At 49.4% G+C, this 16,680-nt stretch overlaps 8 protein-coding genes across 8 annotated transcripts; 6 read left to right on the top strand and 2 right to left on the bottom strand.

Moving 5' to 3' along the window:
- Positions 1-449: 449 nt before the first annotated feature.
- On the top strand, positions 450-1,572 carry PtrM4_046150 (DUF1769 multi-domain protein; the record flags this gene model as incomplete). Its single annotated transcript, XM_001942405.2, has 3 exons — positions 450-606; positions 662-1,304; positions 1,410-1,572. 3 exons carry the CDS (start codon positions 450-452, stop codon positions 1,570-1,572), a joined length of 963 nt encoding a protein of 320 aa, XP_001942440.2.
- Positions 1,573-1,874: 302 nt separating this feature from the next.
- Positions 1,875-3,026, top strand: PtrM4_046160 (LeuB, Isocitrate-isopropylmalate dehydrogenase; the record flags this gene model as incomplete). Its single annotated transcript, XM_001942404.2, has 2 exons — positions 1,875-1,899; positions 1,987-3,026. 2 exons carry the CDS (start codon positions 1,875-1,877, stop codon positions 3,024-3,026), a joined length of 1,065 nt encoding a protein of 354 aa, XP_001942439.2.
- Positions 3,027-6,535: 3,509 nt separating this feature from the next.
- On the top strand, positions 6,536-8,047 carry PtrM4_046170 (uncharacterized protein; the record flags this gene model as incomplete). The annotated part of the gene is made up of 1 exon (XM_066104632.1): positions 6,536-8,047. One exon carries the CDS (start codon positions 6,536-6,538, stop codon positions 8,045-8,047), a length of 1,512 nt encoding a protein of 503 aa, XP_065959196.1.
- A 346-nt stretch (positions 8,048-8,393) lies between these two features.
- On the top strand, positions 8,394-10,704 carry PtrM4_046180 (uncharacterized protein; the record flags this gene model as incomplete). The annotated part of the gene is made up of 2 exons (XM_066104633.1): positions 8,394-10,577; positions 10,639-10,704. 2 exons carry the CDS (start codon positions 8,394-8,396, stop codon positions 10,702-10,704), a joined length of 2,250 nt encoding a protein of 749 aa, XP_065959197.1.
- Positions 10,705-10,895: 191 nt separating this feature from the next.
- On the top strand, positions 10,896-11,612 carry PtrM4_046190 (uncharacterized protein; the record flags this gene model as incomplete). The annotated part of the gene is made up of 1 exon (XM_066104634.1): positions 10,896-11,612. The coding sequence occupies one exon, from the start codon at positions 10,896-10,898 to the stop codon at positions 11,610-11,612; it is 717 nt and encodes a 238-aa protein (XP_065959198.1).
- Positions 11,613-13,468: 1,856 nt separating this feature from the next.
- PtrM4_046200 (uncharacterized protein) lies at positions 13,469-13,684 on the bottom strand (the record flags this gene model as incomplete). Its single annotated transcript, XM_066104635.1, has 1 exon — positions 13,469-13,684. One exon carries the CDS (start codon positions 13,682-13,684, stop codon positions 13,469-13,471), a length of 216 nt encoding a protein of 71 aa, XP_065959199.1.
- Positions 13,685-14,287: 603 nt separating this feature from the next.
- Positions 14,288-14,860, bottom strand: PtrM4_046210 (HHT1, Histones H3 and H4; the record flags this gene model as incomplete). The annotated part of the gene is made up of 3 exons (XM_066104636.1): positions 14,288-14,391; positions 14,440-14,622; positions 14,671-14,860. The coding sequence occupies 3 exons, from the start codon at positions 14,858-14,860 to the stop codon at positions 14,288-14,290; spliced, it is 477 nt and encodes a 158-aa protein (XP_065959200.1).
- Positions 14,861-15,370: 510 nt separating this feature from the next.
- PtrM4_046220 (Dimer-Tnp-hAT domain containing protein) lies at positions 15,371-16,291 on the top strand (the record flags this gene model as incomplete). Its single annotated transcript, XM_066104637.1, has 4 exons — positions 15,371-15,481; positions 15,527-15,557; positions 15,596-15,865; positions 15,918-16,291. 4 exons carry the CDS (start codon positions 15,371-15,373, stop codon positions 16,289-16,291), a joined length of 786 nt encoding a protein of 261 aa, XP_065959201.1.
- Between the last annotated feature and the right edge of the window lie 389 nt (positions 16,292-16,680).

Here is a 16,680-nt window from a genome sequence, read left to right on the forward strand (position 1 = left end):
AACAAATAATAATAATACAGCGTTAAAGTCCTTACACATACCATGCAGCTGCGTTGTCAGTATAACTAGACAAGTTATTAACATCTCAGCGTTACTGCATACCCTTTTGGTTACTCTTATCAATTAACGTACAAATTAATGTTGGACTGCAAGTTTCACATCCTCCACGCTCAACAAGACAGCTGCATCGTCATGCGGGCCCATGATCTGCCCGCATGCGCCATACGACGCTATACCTATCTCATCCTAGCGTATGCAATCCCTGCTTCCGCGGCCTCGAACGTCATCGGCCATCACCAAAATTTGGGCAGTGGCAGGAGGGCACGACGGGCAACCCCACCAACCCACCAACACTCATTGTGAGCACGGATACCGGATATCCAAGTTACAAGCACCTTGTCAAGAAGTCTATCAGTTGCGCATACTACAAATCATATCAAATAGGAGAGATGGCGCACCACGAGCAGTACATGCTGCGAGTAACGGCGGGGGCAACTTACGACGTCTCAACGCATGAGAATGTGCTGGTGAATACGGAGAAGCCTGTGCAGATACAGTCAGACCTGATTGATGCGACAGTACACATGCGGATCAAGGACTACAGAGGTTTGTCTTCTTTGCCTCTTGTACCCACTCCAAACATTCAACTGACAGCCTTCAGGACACCCAGAAGGCTCGCCGTCAACATCGCCCTACTTCTCCACGCCCGAACACCCGTATGACCGCTATTCGATATCCTTTTCCTTCACACCCAAGACCGATATCGCAGGCGATAAACTGGTCTTTGGCAACGACTTTGACCACCCGATTCGCGACCGTCTGCCGCCTCTGTTCGACAAGGCGTTTGGTGTTGTCAAGTGGTGGATCGACCCTGGACTAGATGGCGATGTGTATGCAGATGAACCGTACCTGTACGGTGCGCTACTGAGCAGCATCAACGTGCTGAGGATCGGCGCAAAAGGCGATGCGGACAAGTCGACGGCAGGTGAGCTAGAAGGAAAAGCGCAAACCGAGGGCGACGTGGAAGTCGACGGATCCGAAGGCGAGGCTATAGTCTACTCGGAAGGCGCGGATGGAGATGGAGTTGACGTTCGCAAAGAAAAGGGAGTCCCTGACAAGGCTGCTGCGCGACAAAAGCACTTCCTCAACGAGCAACGACGGAAAGACTTTACATTCGAGGCGGGACGGGAGTACAAGTGCGACTTCTTTAACCCGTACCTCGACTTCAACGAGTTTGCGCTCAAGATAGGTTACGGACTGCCCAACATCTCCATCATTGGCCACTGGGACGGACAACCACTGCGGTATGTATCCCCTTCCCCCTTTTGCTGTGATTGCACTCACCACACTTCGTTGGATTGGAGCTGGGGCTGACTGGAACACTCACTAATCAGAACGCACACACTTAGATATGTGCTGAAGAACCGTGAAACGAACAAGGAGCTGTTTGTGGTTGTGATTGAGTTGCTGCCGACGGAACAAGCGAAGAAGGAGGGTGCCGAGGACCCGAAGGAGAAGTTTGAAGAGGTGCATGGGAAGGAGGGGGAGAAGGAAGATGATGAACTGGACTAGGAGATTGTTCACGCTTGATGATGGGACATGGCATAGCACGGCGTTTGCAAGGTATAGGTGATACACAATAGGACTAGGACAGAATGGGTGGATTGGTGATTAGACAGTCTTGATAGCTTGTATGGCTAATGTACTTTTAGACTAGACCTTGTGTGACTGCAGTGACCTGATCGCCATCTCCGCGTGGGGTGGTTCCAGAAGGGGTTAGCGCGAGAAGCTCAGACGGGGATCCGATGTTCGGCGCGGAAGCTGAGGAAAGTTAAAATCACTTTTTGAGTCTGACATTTCTCACACAGCTCAAAATGGCCGCACGCACACTGAGGATAGGTAAGGACACGAAAAAAGATTGATGTTTACTTAAATGAGCGCATTCAATCGTCCAAAAAGATCAATGGCTAATAATCACCCATCCAGGCCTCATCCCAGGTGACGGCATCGGCCGTGAAGTCATCCCCGCTGGCCGCCGCATCCTCGAAGCGCTGCCCTCATCCCTCGGCCTCAAATTCTCCTTCTCCCACCACGAGGCCGGCTGGGAGACATTCCAAAAGACAGGCGCTGCGCTCCCCGATAAAACGGTGGAAGCACTAAAATCAGACTGCGATGGCGCCCTATTCGGAGCCGTCAGCTCGCCCACGGTCCAAACCAAGGGCTACTCCAGCCCCATCGTCGCCCTCCGCAAGAAAATGAAGCTCTACGCCAACGTCCGCCCCGTCAAGAGCGTGCGCGGCAACCCCCGCGCCGTCGACCTAGTCATCGTGCGCGAAAACACCGAGGACCTATACGTCAAAGAAGAGAAGACCTACACGGCACCCGACGGCAGCAAGATCGCCGAAGCAATCAAGCGAATCTCCGAAACCGCGTCCTTCAACATCGCCGCCATGGCAGGTGACATTGCTCTCCGCCGGCAGCGCGTCCGCTCCGCCGGCGCCGCGTCGATTCACACGCAACCCCTCGTTACAATCACACACAAATCAAACGTCCTCTCGCAGACCGACGGCTTGTTTCGCGAAACCGCCCGTCGCGCCCTGCAAGATGCTAAATACCAATCTCTCGGCGTGGAAGAACAAATCGTCGACTCAATGGTGTATAAGCTCTTCCGCCAACCACAAGATTACGACGTCATCGTCGCGCCCAACCTCTACGGCGACATCTTATCCGACGGCGCCGCCGCTCTCGTTGGCTCCCTCGGTCTCGTCCCTTCTGCTAATGTTGGCAAGGAGTTTGTGATTGGTGAGCCTTGTCATGGATCGGCCCCGGATATTGAGGGCCAAGGCATTGCGAATCCGATTGCGACGATTCGGTCGACGGCACTCATGTTGGAGTTTATGGGGGAGGAGGAGGCGGCCGCGGCGATTTATAGGGCTGTGGATGAGCAGTTGGTCGAGGGGAGGTTGGTTAGTCCGGATTTGGGGGGGGAAGGCCAAGACGGAGGAGGTTGTCGAGGATGTTTGTAGGCGGTTGTAGGCGGTTGTAGGCGGTTGTAGTGTGTGGGTAGTAAATTGTGATGGGGTGTGAGAGACGGTGCCACGTGATGCATTGAGTTGCATACGTCTTTCTTCCTGTTCGCCCTACAACTAATTCCTGAAATGCTATATCGCTCTCTCTCTCTCTCCCTTCTTCCCCTTTCTTCTTTCCATGTTCGTCACCCCCTTTCCTTTTTCCCGCCTCCGTGATGCGATGAGGCATTTTCCCCCCCCGTGAGCGATATATTCTCTTTTGGGTAATTGCTTAGGTAACAGATCGCCAATTTCATCACCACGCGCGAAGCAAAAGCATAGAGATGTTTACGTGTTTGGTACCAGAGGATAAGTTGCGGTTGCGGTGTGTGTAACGATTATCGCGTTTTGTATTGCTCGTGGTGGCGTGTGGATTGGGGGTAATTAGCGCAAATGAATGGATGTGTGGGATGGACTGTGCTGGGCTGGGGAGACGGGGTAAGATGTGAGGATTGGTTTGGAGTCGTTTGTATAAAAGCTGTTGTTGTCGTCGTCGTCGTGGCTGGGATCTGGAGTCTGAGGTCAACAACAAAACACAACGAATCGAAACGAGACGTTTTGTCTATTTTCAACTTTTTCCTTGTGGATATCGTTAACACGCGCGCGCTTGGGTTCAGATTGGAGAGATACATCTCCCTCTACCTTCTGTTCTGTTCGTTTGGAACCGCTGTTGTGGTATTGTTGTTAAGGATAGTCGACTACACTGTACGCCACAGCCTTGGACAATCGCGCCCCAGCAAAAGACGCCCAAGCCCATCGCGCCCCAGCCCCAGCCCTTCCAACCATGATACAACAACCACAACCACAACCACCCCCCCTCCACCCAAACCCACGCTTACGCCTACGCCTACACCACAGCCCACACAATCATACCAGCCCTCCTAAACGCCCTCTGCTTCTTCCTCCTCTACCGCATTTTCACCGCGCAGGTCATACATCTTGAGCGGGAAGTTTTGGAGGTTAGGGTGGAGATGGCGGGGTTGAGGAGAGAGATGGATGGGATGAGGGGGAAGGAGGAAGGATTGTAACCACGTGACCAGAGTCACATGACATCCTATTGTAGCAGGCACTGCCCGATGGGCAAGTGCACCTACCTCTGAGCCGAGAGCTCTTGTACACATACATCACAACACGACAACAGATAGCAATACAATCGTTGATCCACAGCCTCCACCCGACACTGCTCACGCAGTTACAAGGATAGGGAAGGGGGGAGGGAGTAGGAGAAGGGAGGAGGGAGGGGATAGGGATAGAGAGGGGGAGAGAGGTGGTTTTCACACTTCCATGTCTACGGGTGCAGTATTAATTCATAGCCGGAAGTCTCTTAGGGTAACAACGTCAAACTCATTCCCTATCATCTCTTCTTATCCCTCAAACGCCGTAGCTTGGAGGTTCGCTGTCCTTGTTTCATTTACTTTACTACACAATTAGTGGCTTGGGCCTTTTACATTCCTGAGTTGGGATATTTGCTCTGTGATTTATGCGCATGGCTTGGAGGGACGGAGGCATGACTGAAAGGGACGAGGATGTGTTGTGGGTAGAGTGGGGGAAGTGCGATAAGTAGCTCATTTCCTATATGTTGACTATTAAGAGGTTCTGTTGTGCGAGGATATGAAAGTCGTTGGTTGTTATCGTTTGGTGTTCTTCTAGGGTGGTGGCTTTGGGGTCGGTATCTCGATGTGGCTGAAACAAGAGTGAGAACGCTAGGTAGAGCTCTCGTCAACATCATTTAATCGGTGGTGCTTTAGTCCAGTACGCCAAGGATAGGTACTATCTCAATTGGATATCGACTGCAACCTAGCTAAATCTATTGAAAGATGACTCGCTTATTGTCGAGAGATTCTGTTATCGGATTTTCAACGAGGACTGGTTATGTAGATGGTTTATTAGTTGCGCCAGCAGCTACAAGTACATTCCCGATATCTGAGTCTGAGGTTGCCTCCGCCATTTGCAGTGTACTCGCAGCTACGCCCCCCAAAACATCGGTCCGAGCTCCTATAGCCAGCACAGTTGCCAAAAAGCAAGTTGACTTGCTTGCTTGTTCAAACTTGCTTAGTTCAAACCAAGCAAGCAAGTCAAGTTAGAGCTGCGCAGCGAACTAAGCAAGTCAAGTTAACGTGCCTCACTTGCTTAACTTGCTTAGTTTACTTGGTTAAACTAAATGTATAGCAGATCTTGTTGAGAAGGTGTATGTACCAATCAACGCAGGGGCAAAGAGTGTTCACTTTTTGTCTCAATAGGTTATGAGCCCGGGTCGCTTTCAGCGCATCAGCATGTTCGCGAAGGAACTGCTGGTTGGGTGAGTGACCAGAGCCGAGTAAGGGTCAGAGCATGAGGCCAGCGCCGAGTAGGGCCAGAGCCGGAGTCAGCACCGTGAAGGGCCTGCGTTGCAAACCACTCGCATTACTTTGTCTCCCTGCCTTAATTGCGGGGGTGTGTTGAGAAGGTGTATGTACCAATCAACGCAGGGGCAAAGAGTGTTCACTTTTTGTCTCAACAGATCTCGTAATACGTTTTTAGTATTGTAGTTTTTTTAGTGTTGCAACTACCTCAGCTATTTCCTAAATAGGCTATACTAGGCTATAAGGCTGCTAAAACGGCTTAGCGCTGTACTCCTATCCTAACGTCAGCCTTGTTTTGAAGCCTATCCTAATGCCTATTTTCCTATACCGACGCTTTTTCTTGTGCTTTCGACTACCCTAATATAGCCAAACGCCGCGCACTACATACCTCTTCGAGTAGCAAACGTTTGAGAGTAGCTGTGTTACGAACCTGTGGGAAGGGGCACGGCGGTTAAGTTAAGGAGCGTCGGCGGGATAGCTGACCCCTCCATATGTGACACGGGAACTTAATCACGTGACCTCCTCGGCTTGGCATGCACGAGGAAAGGTCTTGGCACACTCCTCGTACATACGCCACCGAGGAGTACTCCTCGCGCGTCAGCCACCGAGGAATCCTCGGACTCCTCTGAGCGAGGACAGCGAGCACCATAGGTATATAGCATTAGGCAATGAGCTTCTATAGCTCATGGTGTTCAACTTCGAAATCTAAGGATTAGTACTTGATTCTCAACTCCCCGTATATTACATCGATCTACCAATCGTGCTATACACCCTCGTGTCCATCGCATCACTCTATCCCCGAGAACCAACCCAAGATCATCTTCGGACGACCTTCACACTTTGAACACCCTCAAGATGAGTGACACCCCGATGAACACACCTAACGAAACTTCGTCAAGCCGCACCAAGGTGGCCAGACCCGATCTATTTCACGGCGATCGACACAAGCTCGAAGACTGGATTCTCCAGTTCGATCTCTTCTTCAGGTTTGAAGATGAGAAGGTCGACCCTACTGATCGTGGACTGCTCATGGCAAGTTACATGCGAGGAACTGCCGCCACCTGGATCAAGCCTTACCTCAACAAATACATGGACGACAACGATGACGACGACGATATTGAACGAATGTTTGAAGACCATCCAACCTTCAAAGACAAGCTTAGACAGCAATTCGGAGTCATCAACGAAGAATCCAAGGCAGATCGTGCAATCCAACAGCTCAAACAAACCCAATCAGTCGCCGACTACGCCAGTATCTTCCAGGGGCATGCCCTGAAGACCGACTGGGACGACAAGGCATTAAGGGTTATGTACCGACAAGGACTCAAGGAAAGAGTCAAAGAAGAGCTCATGCGAAGCGGCGTGGCAATCAACAACCTACAGGATCTCATCCGAGAATCAATTCGTATCGACAACGCACTCTACGAATTGCAGCAGGAAATCCGACCGGTTAGAGCCAACCAGTCAGTGCAACGCACAAAGGGACGATTCTTTAAGAAGAAACCAGGATATCGGACGACACCCGGAGGTATTGTACCCTCCGCCGGTAACAACTGGCACGACCCTGATGCAATGCAACTGGACAACATCAACAAAGGCAAGAGTTTCGGAAGGAACGACAAGAAGAAGCCGTATAACAAGAAGGAGATCACTTGTTATAACTGTGACAAGAAAGGTCACATGGCTAGGGACTGCCACAGCAAGAACAAGGTGGTTAGACAACTCAACGTTATCCACAAAGCAGTACCCACTGAGCAACACGAGACATGGAATGTCATATCTAAACCAACCATCGAAATCAACACGCAGGAAAGCGTTTTGGGATTGGATAACCTCACACTCGTGGAATCAGACTCAGAAGAAGAACAGCCCTCTTCGGAGTACGACATGCTCGAAGACGAGTCCAAGGACTTAGAGGCTACGGAAATCGACCAGACCAAATTCGGCAAGATGGCCATGTTTGAAGGAATCAACAGGCCACCCACACCTTATATACAGGAAGAAGAGTTCTACAAGCTCGCAGGACAAATCAACCAGCTACTACGACACCTCAACAAGGCTAATATCGAGTACGCCTGTGAGGAACCCAACATTATGGCTGCTATGCGACAGGACTTCTACCGATTGTCACTAGAAGTACAACAAAATAAGGAAAACATTTCAACCGAAATATTGGAGTTCCTACCAACAACATGGGAACTAAGCTGGATCGAAGACGCAATCCGATCATGGGAAGAACCAACGTTGCCAATCTCGGAAGAAGAGAAGCAAGAGATCTACGACGAACTCTGCCAGACCAGGAACGATTGGAAGACCTTCCAACACGGCCACAAGAGAAAGGCCAAGGACATCAGTAGATCAAAGGAATACGACTACTGGATGGACCCTAGGAACCCAGAACATGAGAAGTTATCATGGGTTACATGCATTCACGACCATTGCAGAGTACACTACTCGGATAAGTCCGGATCAGGATGGTTCCCAGAAGAAACCAAACGATCGTACCGCTGCAAGTGGCAATTCTTCGACTGCAAAAACGACCTATGCCCAATACATTTATGGGACAAAAGGGAAAAGACATACTTCCCAGGTCACGACAACCCGAAGAAGTTGATCAGATGCAAACAGTATGGCTAAAAGAATACGACGAAGGAGACGCTTGGGAATGCCAACAACCCAACTGGCAAACGTGCCTTAGCAAAGAATGCGACCTTCATGCGATAGCCAAAGGATTCCATGGATTTGGAAATCAGGCTTTTTTAGGCCAGCACCCGGCCCAGAGCGGCCCGGCAAGGAGATTAACTCAGTAAACTCCTTAGACCTCATCAAGCTTCAGGTGAAGCTTGAAGGGAGGTGGATGAAGGCACTAGTAGATTCGGGATCACAAGCCAACTACGTTTCAGCGCACGCAGCGTCTTCAGCCGGACTGAAGCCGTTACAGAAACAAGAAGCTTACCCACTACATGTGGCCAACGGAGAGCCAATGCCAGGTGAACAAGAGATCACCCACGAGGTCAGACAAGTGACGCTCAACATCCAAGGACACCAAGAGAAGATAGACCTAGATGTCTTCGGACTAGCTACCCACGACATCATATTAGGACTTCCATGGTTACGAGAACACAACCCACGGATCGACTGGAAGTCGAAGACGTTCTCATTCGAGTGCTGTGGAACGGACGCAACCACAAGCCAGCCTACGCATTGTCAGAGTACGATGGTAGATGAGAGGAAACTGAATAACATCGCAAAGAAAAAGCGAGCCTCGACAAAGGACGGCCTTAAGAAACAAGGGTCCGACTCAGCAGACGCCGGAACGGAGCCACCGGGTCGACAGACTAGAGTTTTGGAGAAACGCGCAACTCCTAAGATCCCCGCAGAATACAAAGAATTCGAACATCTATTCCGGGAAGTGGCAGATGAACAAGCATTGCCAAAGCACCAACCCTGGGACCACAAGATTGTCTTACAGGAAGGAAAGAAACCGACTTTCGGCCCAATATACGGACTATCGGAAAAAGAATTGAGCACGTTACGCGACTACATCAAGACAAGTCTAGCAAAGAAATATATCCGACCATCGAAGTCACCAGCAGGATATCCAATCATGTTTGTCCCGAAGAAAGACGGAAAACTACGACTATGTGTAGACTATCGCAAGCTCAACGACATCACAATCAAGAATCGATACCCCCTACCGAATATTACAGAATTACGGGATCGATTATCTCGCGCAGAGGTCTTTACAGCATTAGATCTTCGAGATGGATACCACCTAATTCGCATAGCGAAAGGTGAAGAGTGGAAAACGGCGTTCCGATCAAGATACGGACACTACGAATACACAGTTATGCCGTTTGGGCTCACGAACGCCCCAGCAACGTTCCAGGAACTCATCAACAATGTGTTAAGAGCACATCTAGACATCTTTGTCATAGCTTATCTAGACGACATTCTCGTCTACTCCGAGACTTTAGAGGACCATGTTGAACATGTCAAGACGGTACTAAGGGCCCTTGAGCAGTTCAACCTCCGACTCAAACCAGAGAAGTGTGAATTTCACAAGACTAAGGTCAACTTCTTAGGCTATGTAGTAGGAGCGGACGGAGTACAAATGAGCGAAGAAAAGATTCAGGTTATCAAGGATTGGCCAACACCGACAACAGTTGTACAGATACAGTCCTTCTTAGGATTCTTGAACTTCAACCGACAGTTCATCAAGGACTTCTCAAACATCGCCATCCCTTTGACAAAACTCACAAGAAAGGACGTACTCTTTAAGTGGAGCAAGGAAGCAGAGAACGCATTCCAAACGCTTAAGAAAGCAAGCACAGAACCACCATGTTTTCGAATATTCCAAGCAGGACACCCATTACGCTTTGAGACCGACGCATCGGATCTCGCGCTAGGCGGATGCGCAAGTCAATTGCACGAAGGCAAATGGCACCCCATCGCCTACTACTCTCGCAAATTCTCAGGACCAGAAGAACGATACGACGTTCACGACAAGGAGCTACTAGCTATTGTCGCATGCTTACAACACTGGAGAGTATACGCAGAAAGCTGCTCGGAACTTACGATATACACAGATCACAAAAATCTAGTGAACTTTACGACTACCAAAGTACTCAACCGCAGACAAGTAAGATGGTCAGAACTACTAGGACAGTACAAGTTCAAGATTGTGTACACACCAGGAAAAGAGAACGGCAGAGCAGACGCTCTCAGCCGTAGACCAGATATCGCAGGCACCAAGGAAGTCATCGACACCGCGATACTCAGGGTTAACGAAGACGGATCGCTAGGACCAGCAAAAACGCTGAACGCCATCCTCCACATCGGAAACAATGTACCGGAAGAATTGCAGGAAGCAATTATTCAGCAACACCACGACGACCCTGTACACGGTCACCCGGGCATTACCAGAACAATGGAACTCATCAGACGCAACTACGAGTTCCCAGGAATGAAGGAAAAGGTTACCTTATTTATCGCAAAATGTGCAGACTGTCAGAAGAACAAACACGACACGCACGCACCTTACGGCGAGATGCAAGCATTAGAGCTACCCACAGAACCTTGGGCAGACATCTCTATGGACTTTGTCACAGGTTTACCAGTCTCAAGAGACCCAGCGACAAACATAGGATACAACGCAATACTCGTTGTAATCGATCGATTCACAAAACAAGCAGAGTACATCCCGTTTAGAAACGATTTCACGGCAGTACACCTGGCTCACATCATCAACGATCGAATCATCAGACATCACGGCATCCCAAAGTCAATTATAAGCGACAGAGACAAGCTCTTCACTTCAAACTTTTGGACAACACTTTTGGCCGCGATTGGTACAAAACGCAAGCTATCGACAGCGTTTCACCCGCAGACAGACGGACAGACAGAAAGAACGAACAGAACCATGAAAGCATATCTCAGGATATACGTCAATCATCAGCAAACCAACTGGGTTTCGCTTCTGCCTATGGCACAAATGGCATACAATAACAAGCTTTCAGAGTCTACAGGACAGACTCCGTTCTATGCAAACCACGGGAGACACCCAAATCTCTTTACACGCACACTTCCGAGCCAGAAAACGGAAGCAGCTATCGCCACAGCCGAGGAGCTGAAGGCAGTACATGAGTTGCTACAGAGCAAACTCGAGACAGCACAACGTCAAAGCATTTCATATGTCAACAAGAAACGAAAAATGGCACCTCAGCTAGAGAGGGGGGATAAAGTTTATCTACGCACGAAGAATCTTCGCACGAAGCGACCAAGCAAAGGACTCGACAACGTCAAAGTCGGACCATTTTTGATTCTCAATCGGAAAGGACCAGTTACGTACACACTCGACCTTCCACCAGACGCTAGAATACATCCCAGATTCCACGTAAGCCTTTTGGAACCAGCACACCCAGACACGCCATTACAGAAAACCTTCCACTACGAAACAGAAGAAGAAAACGAATTTGAAGTCGAGAAAATTGTCACACACAGAGTCGTGGACAACGGCACCGAATATCTAGTCAAATGGTTAGGATACCCAGACAGCGAAAACACATGGGAACCAGACACCAACCTTACGAACTGCCGACAACTACTTCAAGAATATAAGAAAAAGACATACCAGGCAACCTCAGCTAGAGGAAAAAACGGGAGCATCGCCAGGATTCGCGGGCGACGCGAGCGCATCTAGGGAACCAAGGGTTTCCCACATCATCGGCGAAAACCCCACCAAGGCATCCGCCGCGGGGCAATTCATCGACTCTTGCGCATCCACGTCATCACCACCATCGCGCAAGGTATTCGCCAAACATATCGCCTTCTTAGCAGCGCGCTCTTCGGCCTGCTTCAGGATCTTCTTATTTCGCATCAAGCGCGAAATCACCTGAGCCAACAACTGCTCATCCTCCTCCACCTTCTTTTTATACTCTTCACGAGTCTTATCTAGGGACACCCACGACATGTTTACACATGGATGCCCTAGACGAGTACACTCCGAACACTTCAAACGCTTGCCATCGACTTCGGGCATCGCGACGCACTGACGGTTATTCGCAAAACAGTAATCGCAGGATACGGGCGCAAGGAGGCCGTTTCGACGAATCTCAAGGGCAAGACGAAGATGTTCTTTAGACCTGGGGACGGACATCGTCAGACACAAGCACACGGACAAGCTTGAGGACAAGCTTAGGAAGGAAGGGGATGGTGTTACGAACCTGTGGGAAGGGGCACGGCGGTTAAGTTAAGGAGCGTCGGCGGGATAGCTGACCCCTCCATATGTGACACGGGAACTTAATCACGTGACCTCCTCGGCTTGGCATGCACGAGGAAAGGTCTTGGCACACTCCTCGTACATACGCCACCGAGGAGTACTCCTCGCGCGTCAGCCACCGAGGAATCCTCGGACTCCTCTGAGCGAGGACAGCGAGCACCATAGGTATATAGCATTAGGCAATGAGCTTCTATAGCTCATGGTGTTCAACTTCGAAATCTAAGGATTAGTACTTGATTCTCAACTCCCCGTATATTACATCGATCTACCAATCGTGCTATACACCCTCGTGTCCATCGCATCACTCTATCCCGAGAACCAACCCAAGATCATCTTCGGACGACCTTCACAAGCTGCTACCACCAACGACGTCGTCTTAACTCCTGCGGCCATCTCAGCCAGCATCTTAGCTAGCATCTTAGCTAGCATCTTAGCGTCAATCACCTCGTAAAGCCCTCGCTGCCGCAATCCAGGCCACCGCCTCGTCGCTAGTCCCTACATTCGAGTCGCAGTTTTTGGAGTCGCATGTGGAGGATGATATCATTGCGCCTACTAAGGGTAGCAGGGCTGTTACGGTGGCTACAACTAAGGCTAGAGACAAAGATAATAGGTAAGACGAGATAAGCTGCGCTGCTAATAGCTTTAACGGCATTAACTAGGCTCGTTTACCTAGCTATATAAAGCCGCTAGCAGGCTCTAAGCGTCCTAAAAGCTGGATTTTTTAGTATAGCTACCGCGTTGTTAAGCGCTAGGCTACTAACTAGATCTAGTTTGTTGTTACGAACCTGTGGGAAGGGGCACGGCGGTTAAGTTAAGGAGCGTCGGCGGATAGCTGACCCCTCCATATGTGACACGGGAACTTAATCACGTGACCTCCTCGGCTTGGCATGCACGAGGAAAGGTCTTGGCACACTCCTCGTACATACGCCACCGAGGAGTACTCCTCGCGCGTCAGCCACCGAGGAATCCTCGGACTCCTCTGAGCGAGGACAGCGAGCACCATAGGTATATAGCATTAGGCAATGAGCTTCTATAGCTCATGGTGTTCAACTTCGAAATCTAAGGATTAGTACTTGATTCTCAACTCCCCGTATATTACATCGATCTACCAATCGTGCTATACACCCTCGTGTCCATCGCATCACTCTATCCCCGAGAACCAACCCAAGATCATCTTCGGACGACCTTCACAAGCTGCTACCACCAACGACGTCGTCTTAACTCCTGCGGCCATCTCAGCCAGCATCTTAGCTAGCATCTTAGCTAGCATCTTAGCGTCAATCACCTCGTAAAGCCCTCGCTGCCGCAATCCAGGCCACCGCCTCGTCGCTAGTCCCTACATTCGAGTCGCAGTTTTTGGAGTCGCATGTGGAGGATGATATCATTGCGCCTACTAAGGGTAGCAGGGCTGTTACGGTGGCTACAACTAAGGCTAGAGACAAAGATAATAGGTAAGACGAGATAAGCTGCGCTGCTAATAGCTTTAACGGCATTAACTAGGCTCGTTTACCTAGCTATATAAAGCCGCTAGCAGGCTCTAAGCGTCCTAAAAGCTGGATTTTTTAGTATAGCTACCGCGTTGTTAAGCGCTAGGCTACTAACTAGATCTAGTTTGTTGTTACGAACCTGTGGGAAGGGGCACGGCGGTTAAGTTAAGGAGCGTCGGCGGGATAGCTGACCCCTCCATATGTGACACGGGAACTTAATCACGTGACCTCCTCGGCTTGGCATGCACGAGGAAAAGTCTTGGCACACCCCTCGTACATACGCCACCGAGGAGTGCTTACGCTGGCAAATGGGTCGGGGTGTGGTTGGGGTTGGGTTAGAAATTTTGCGACCCCAACCCAACCCCAACCCATTTGTCAGCGCCAAGCTTAGGGTTGGGTTGGGGTTGGGTTGGGGTCGCACGGACCATGGGTTAGGGTTGGGTTATAGTAAAAAAATTGCAAGATGTATAATATAGATTTCAATAAAAGAAAAGTTTATATAGTATCACAGTAGATTAACACAGTGTAGCATTAACTAGTTTCATTTATAATATACAGAGGCTTCGCCAGCTAGCATTTAAGCACGTGTATCTAGATATATCTTATAATCTAGAGAAAAGCTAGTAACTCGCGCGCAAAGTAGCGCCTAGCCAATTGAGAATCCTTCTCTTGAATAGTAACCCTCTTTGCGTGAATAGCATTGATGTTGCAGTCTATAAAAGTTATTAAATGAAAAATAGTATAGGGTAGATAGACTATACCCTCAAAATAACCAACTAAGAAAGCTTCTGTAGCTTCCTGAAGAGCTTCGATTGCAGATCGTTGAAAGCGGATATCGGCCTTGTGCACCTGTGCAAATTCGCGCACTACGCGGGAAAAGGGGAGTTTTCGCAAGAGTAGTTCAAAACCTCTCTGGTATCTCTTGATTTCCCGTAATGCGACAGCTAAGCTAAATTAGAAAATAGCTGTGATAAACGACTGTGATAACCTACTGCCTGCCTTAAACTTGCGCTTCTTCTTAACAGCTACAGGTGCCTTTCGCGTAGACTTTCCTGCTACTTGACGTCTAGCCTTACTAGCAAGGGCCTTCTGAGCCGGCTTGCCGCCAGTAACTGTCTTGCCATCAGGACCACCCCGGCCGGCTTTACCGGTGACCTTAGGCCGTGGTTTTGTCCTTGCCATTGCGTAGTAGAGTAGATGATGAACGTAGGCGACGTATGTGATTAATTACTGTGATAAATGTGGTCGACAATTAAGAAAGTAGTAGGCTGAAAGAGTTAGGTAGCTGGAAAGTTTGGGCGACGGCAATTTCCCGATTTCCGCACTAGTAAAGGCAGCAGCGCACGGACTGCATGACGTAATTTGCTGTTTCACGATCGCATACAACCATTTCTGTTGCAAAATCAGTAGCGAGCATATCATACAAACGTGTTAAACTGCTGTGATAAACGCCGAGCTCGCGCATGCGTACAGCCCAAAAATGAAGGAATCATCGATGTGTTGATCATTTTGGGTAATTTCCGCGTTTTCGCGCTAGCGCAGGCAGCAGCGCACGGACCATTTCTAGGTGAGCATAATGCTGTCTACCCATTTCTCCAGCCCCTGACGCCCAGTAACTCCCAACACCTAATAACTCTCTTTACTACATTGAAAACACCCCATTTACAACAGCGCATTATCACAGTCCCCGCCATGCCTGTCGCGAAAGAGCAAGTCGGCGACGTACCTGAAGGCCTAGTTCCAGCCATCAAACTTGAACCTCCGCCTGGGTTCGAACAAGATGAGTGGGAGCAGCTTACCGATGTAATAATCACAGCCATTTATCACAGCTTATGCTAATATAAGCAGGGATTTGCGTGTGAAGCTGACGAGATTGACGGTATCTTAGATCAAAGAGGTAGTGGGGTTCACGAAAAGGCCGACCTATCAATTTGAGCGTCCCCTATACTGGCTCTCTGAGTGGTAGCGCCCGTGCTATTGCTCAACGTGAACGCAAAGCTCTTTTCGATAAAGAGGAGAAGGTACTTGAAAGCGTTAGAACAGCCGACCGCTCCGCGAAGTACCAACTGAAGAAATCGCTTTTGCAACAGCCTAAGTATAAATTAGCAAATAGTGCTAGACAGGCTAAGCTGCTAGAGAAAGAGTGGGATATACTTTCAGAGAAGCGGTTTACCCAGAAAAAGTCTGGTAAGTTATCACAGCTGTTTATCATAGACATCTGCTAATAGACTATCCCAAGTGGCGAAGGATATACTAGCAATACCAATTGCTCAGGTTGGGGTTGAAAGAGTTTTCAATGTTGCTAAGGATGTTATTGGTAGTCGGAGGCACCGACTATCTGCCCGGACAATACAGCAGATAATGGTTCTTAAGGATACAATATCTCAAGAGGAAGAACAGGGTCTAGACTACCTAGTTGCTCAATTAGGGGAGGATGGAGAGCCAATTGACGAGGTTAATGATCTTTTTGAGCTTCCAGCCTCGTTAGAGCATACCTTCGATATAGATGAGGAGAACCAGACTACAGAAGAAGAGTCGGAGGAAGAGGTCCAGGAGGAGCGTCAATTGCCACCTCGAAAGCGCCAGCGTCCTCAGCGCTACCGTGATAATTAGCTGTGTTAATATATCTCGTTTTATGTATCTAATATATCATCAACGTGTACACATTATCTTAATTAAGTGTTGTTCCGTTAAAGTACCCAAAAAATATAACCCAACCCCAACCCAACCCAACCCAACCCAAGCCCAACCCTACCACTTGGTCTGTGCGACCCCAGCCCAGCCCTAACCCATGGTCTGTGCGACCCCAACCCAACCCTAACCCATGGTCTGTGCGACCCCAACCCAACCCCAACCCAAGACTGGGTATACCCAACCCATTTGCCAGCGTAGGAGTGCTCCTCGCGCGTCAGCCACCGAGGAATCCTCGGACTCCTCTGAGCGAGGACAGCGAGCACCATAGGTATATAGCATTAGGCAATGAGCTCCTATAGCTCATTGTG

This window comes from Pyrenophora tritici-repentis, chromosome 10 (assembly GCF_003171515.1).
Source record: "Pyrenophora tritici-repentis strain M4 chromosome 10, whole genome shotgun sequence".
NCBI lineage: Eukaryota > Fungi > Ascomycota > Dothideomycetes > Pleosporales > Pleosporaceae > Pyrenophora > Pyrenophora tritici-repentis.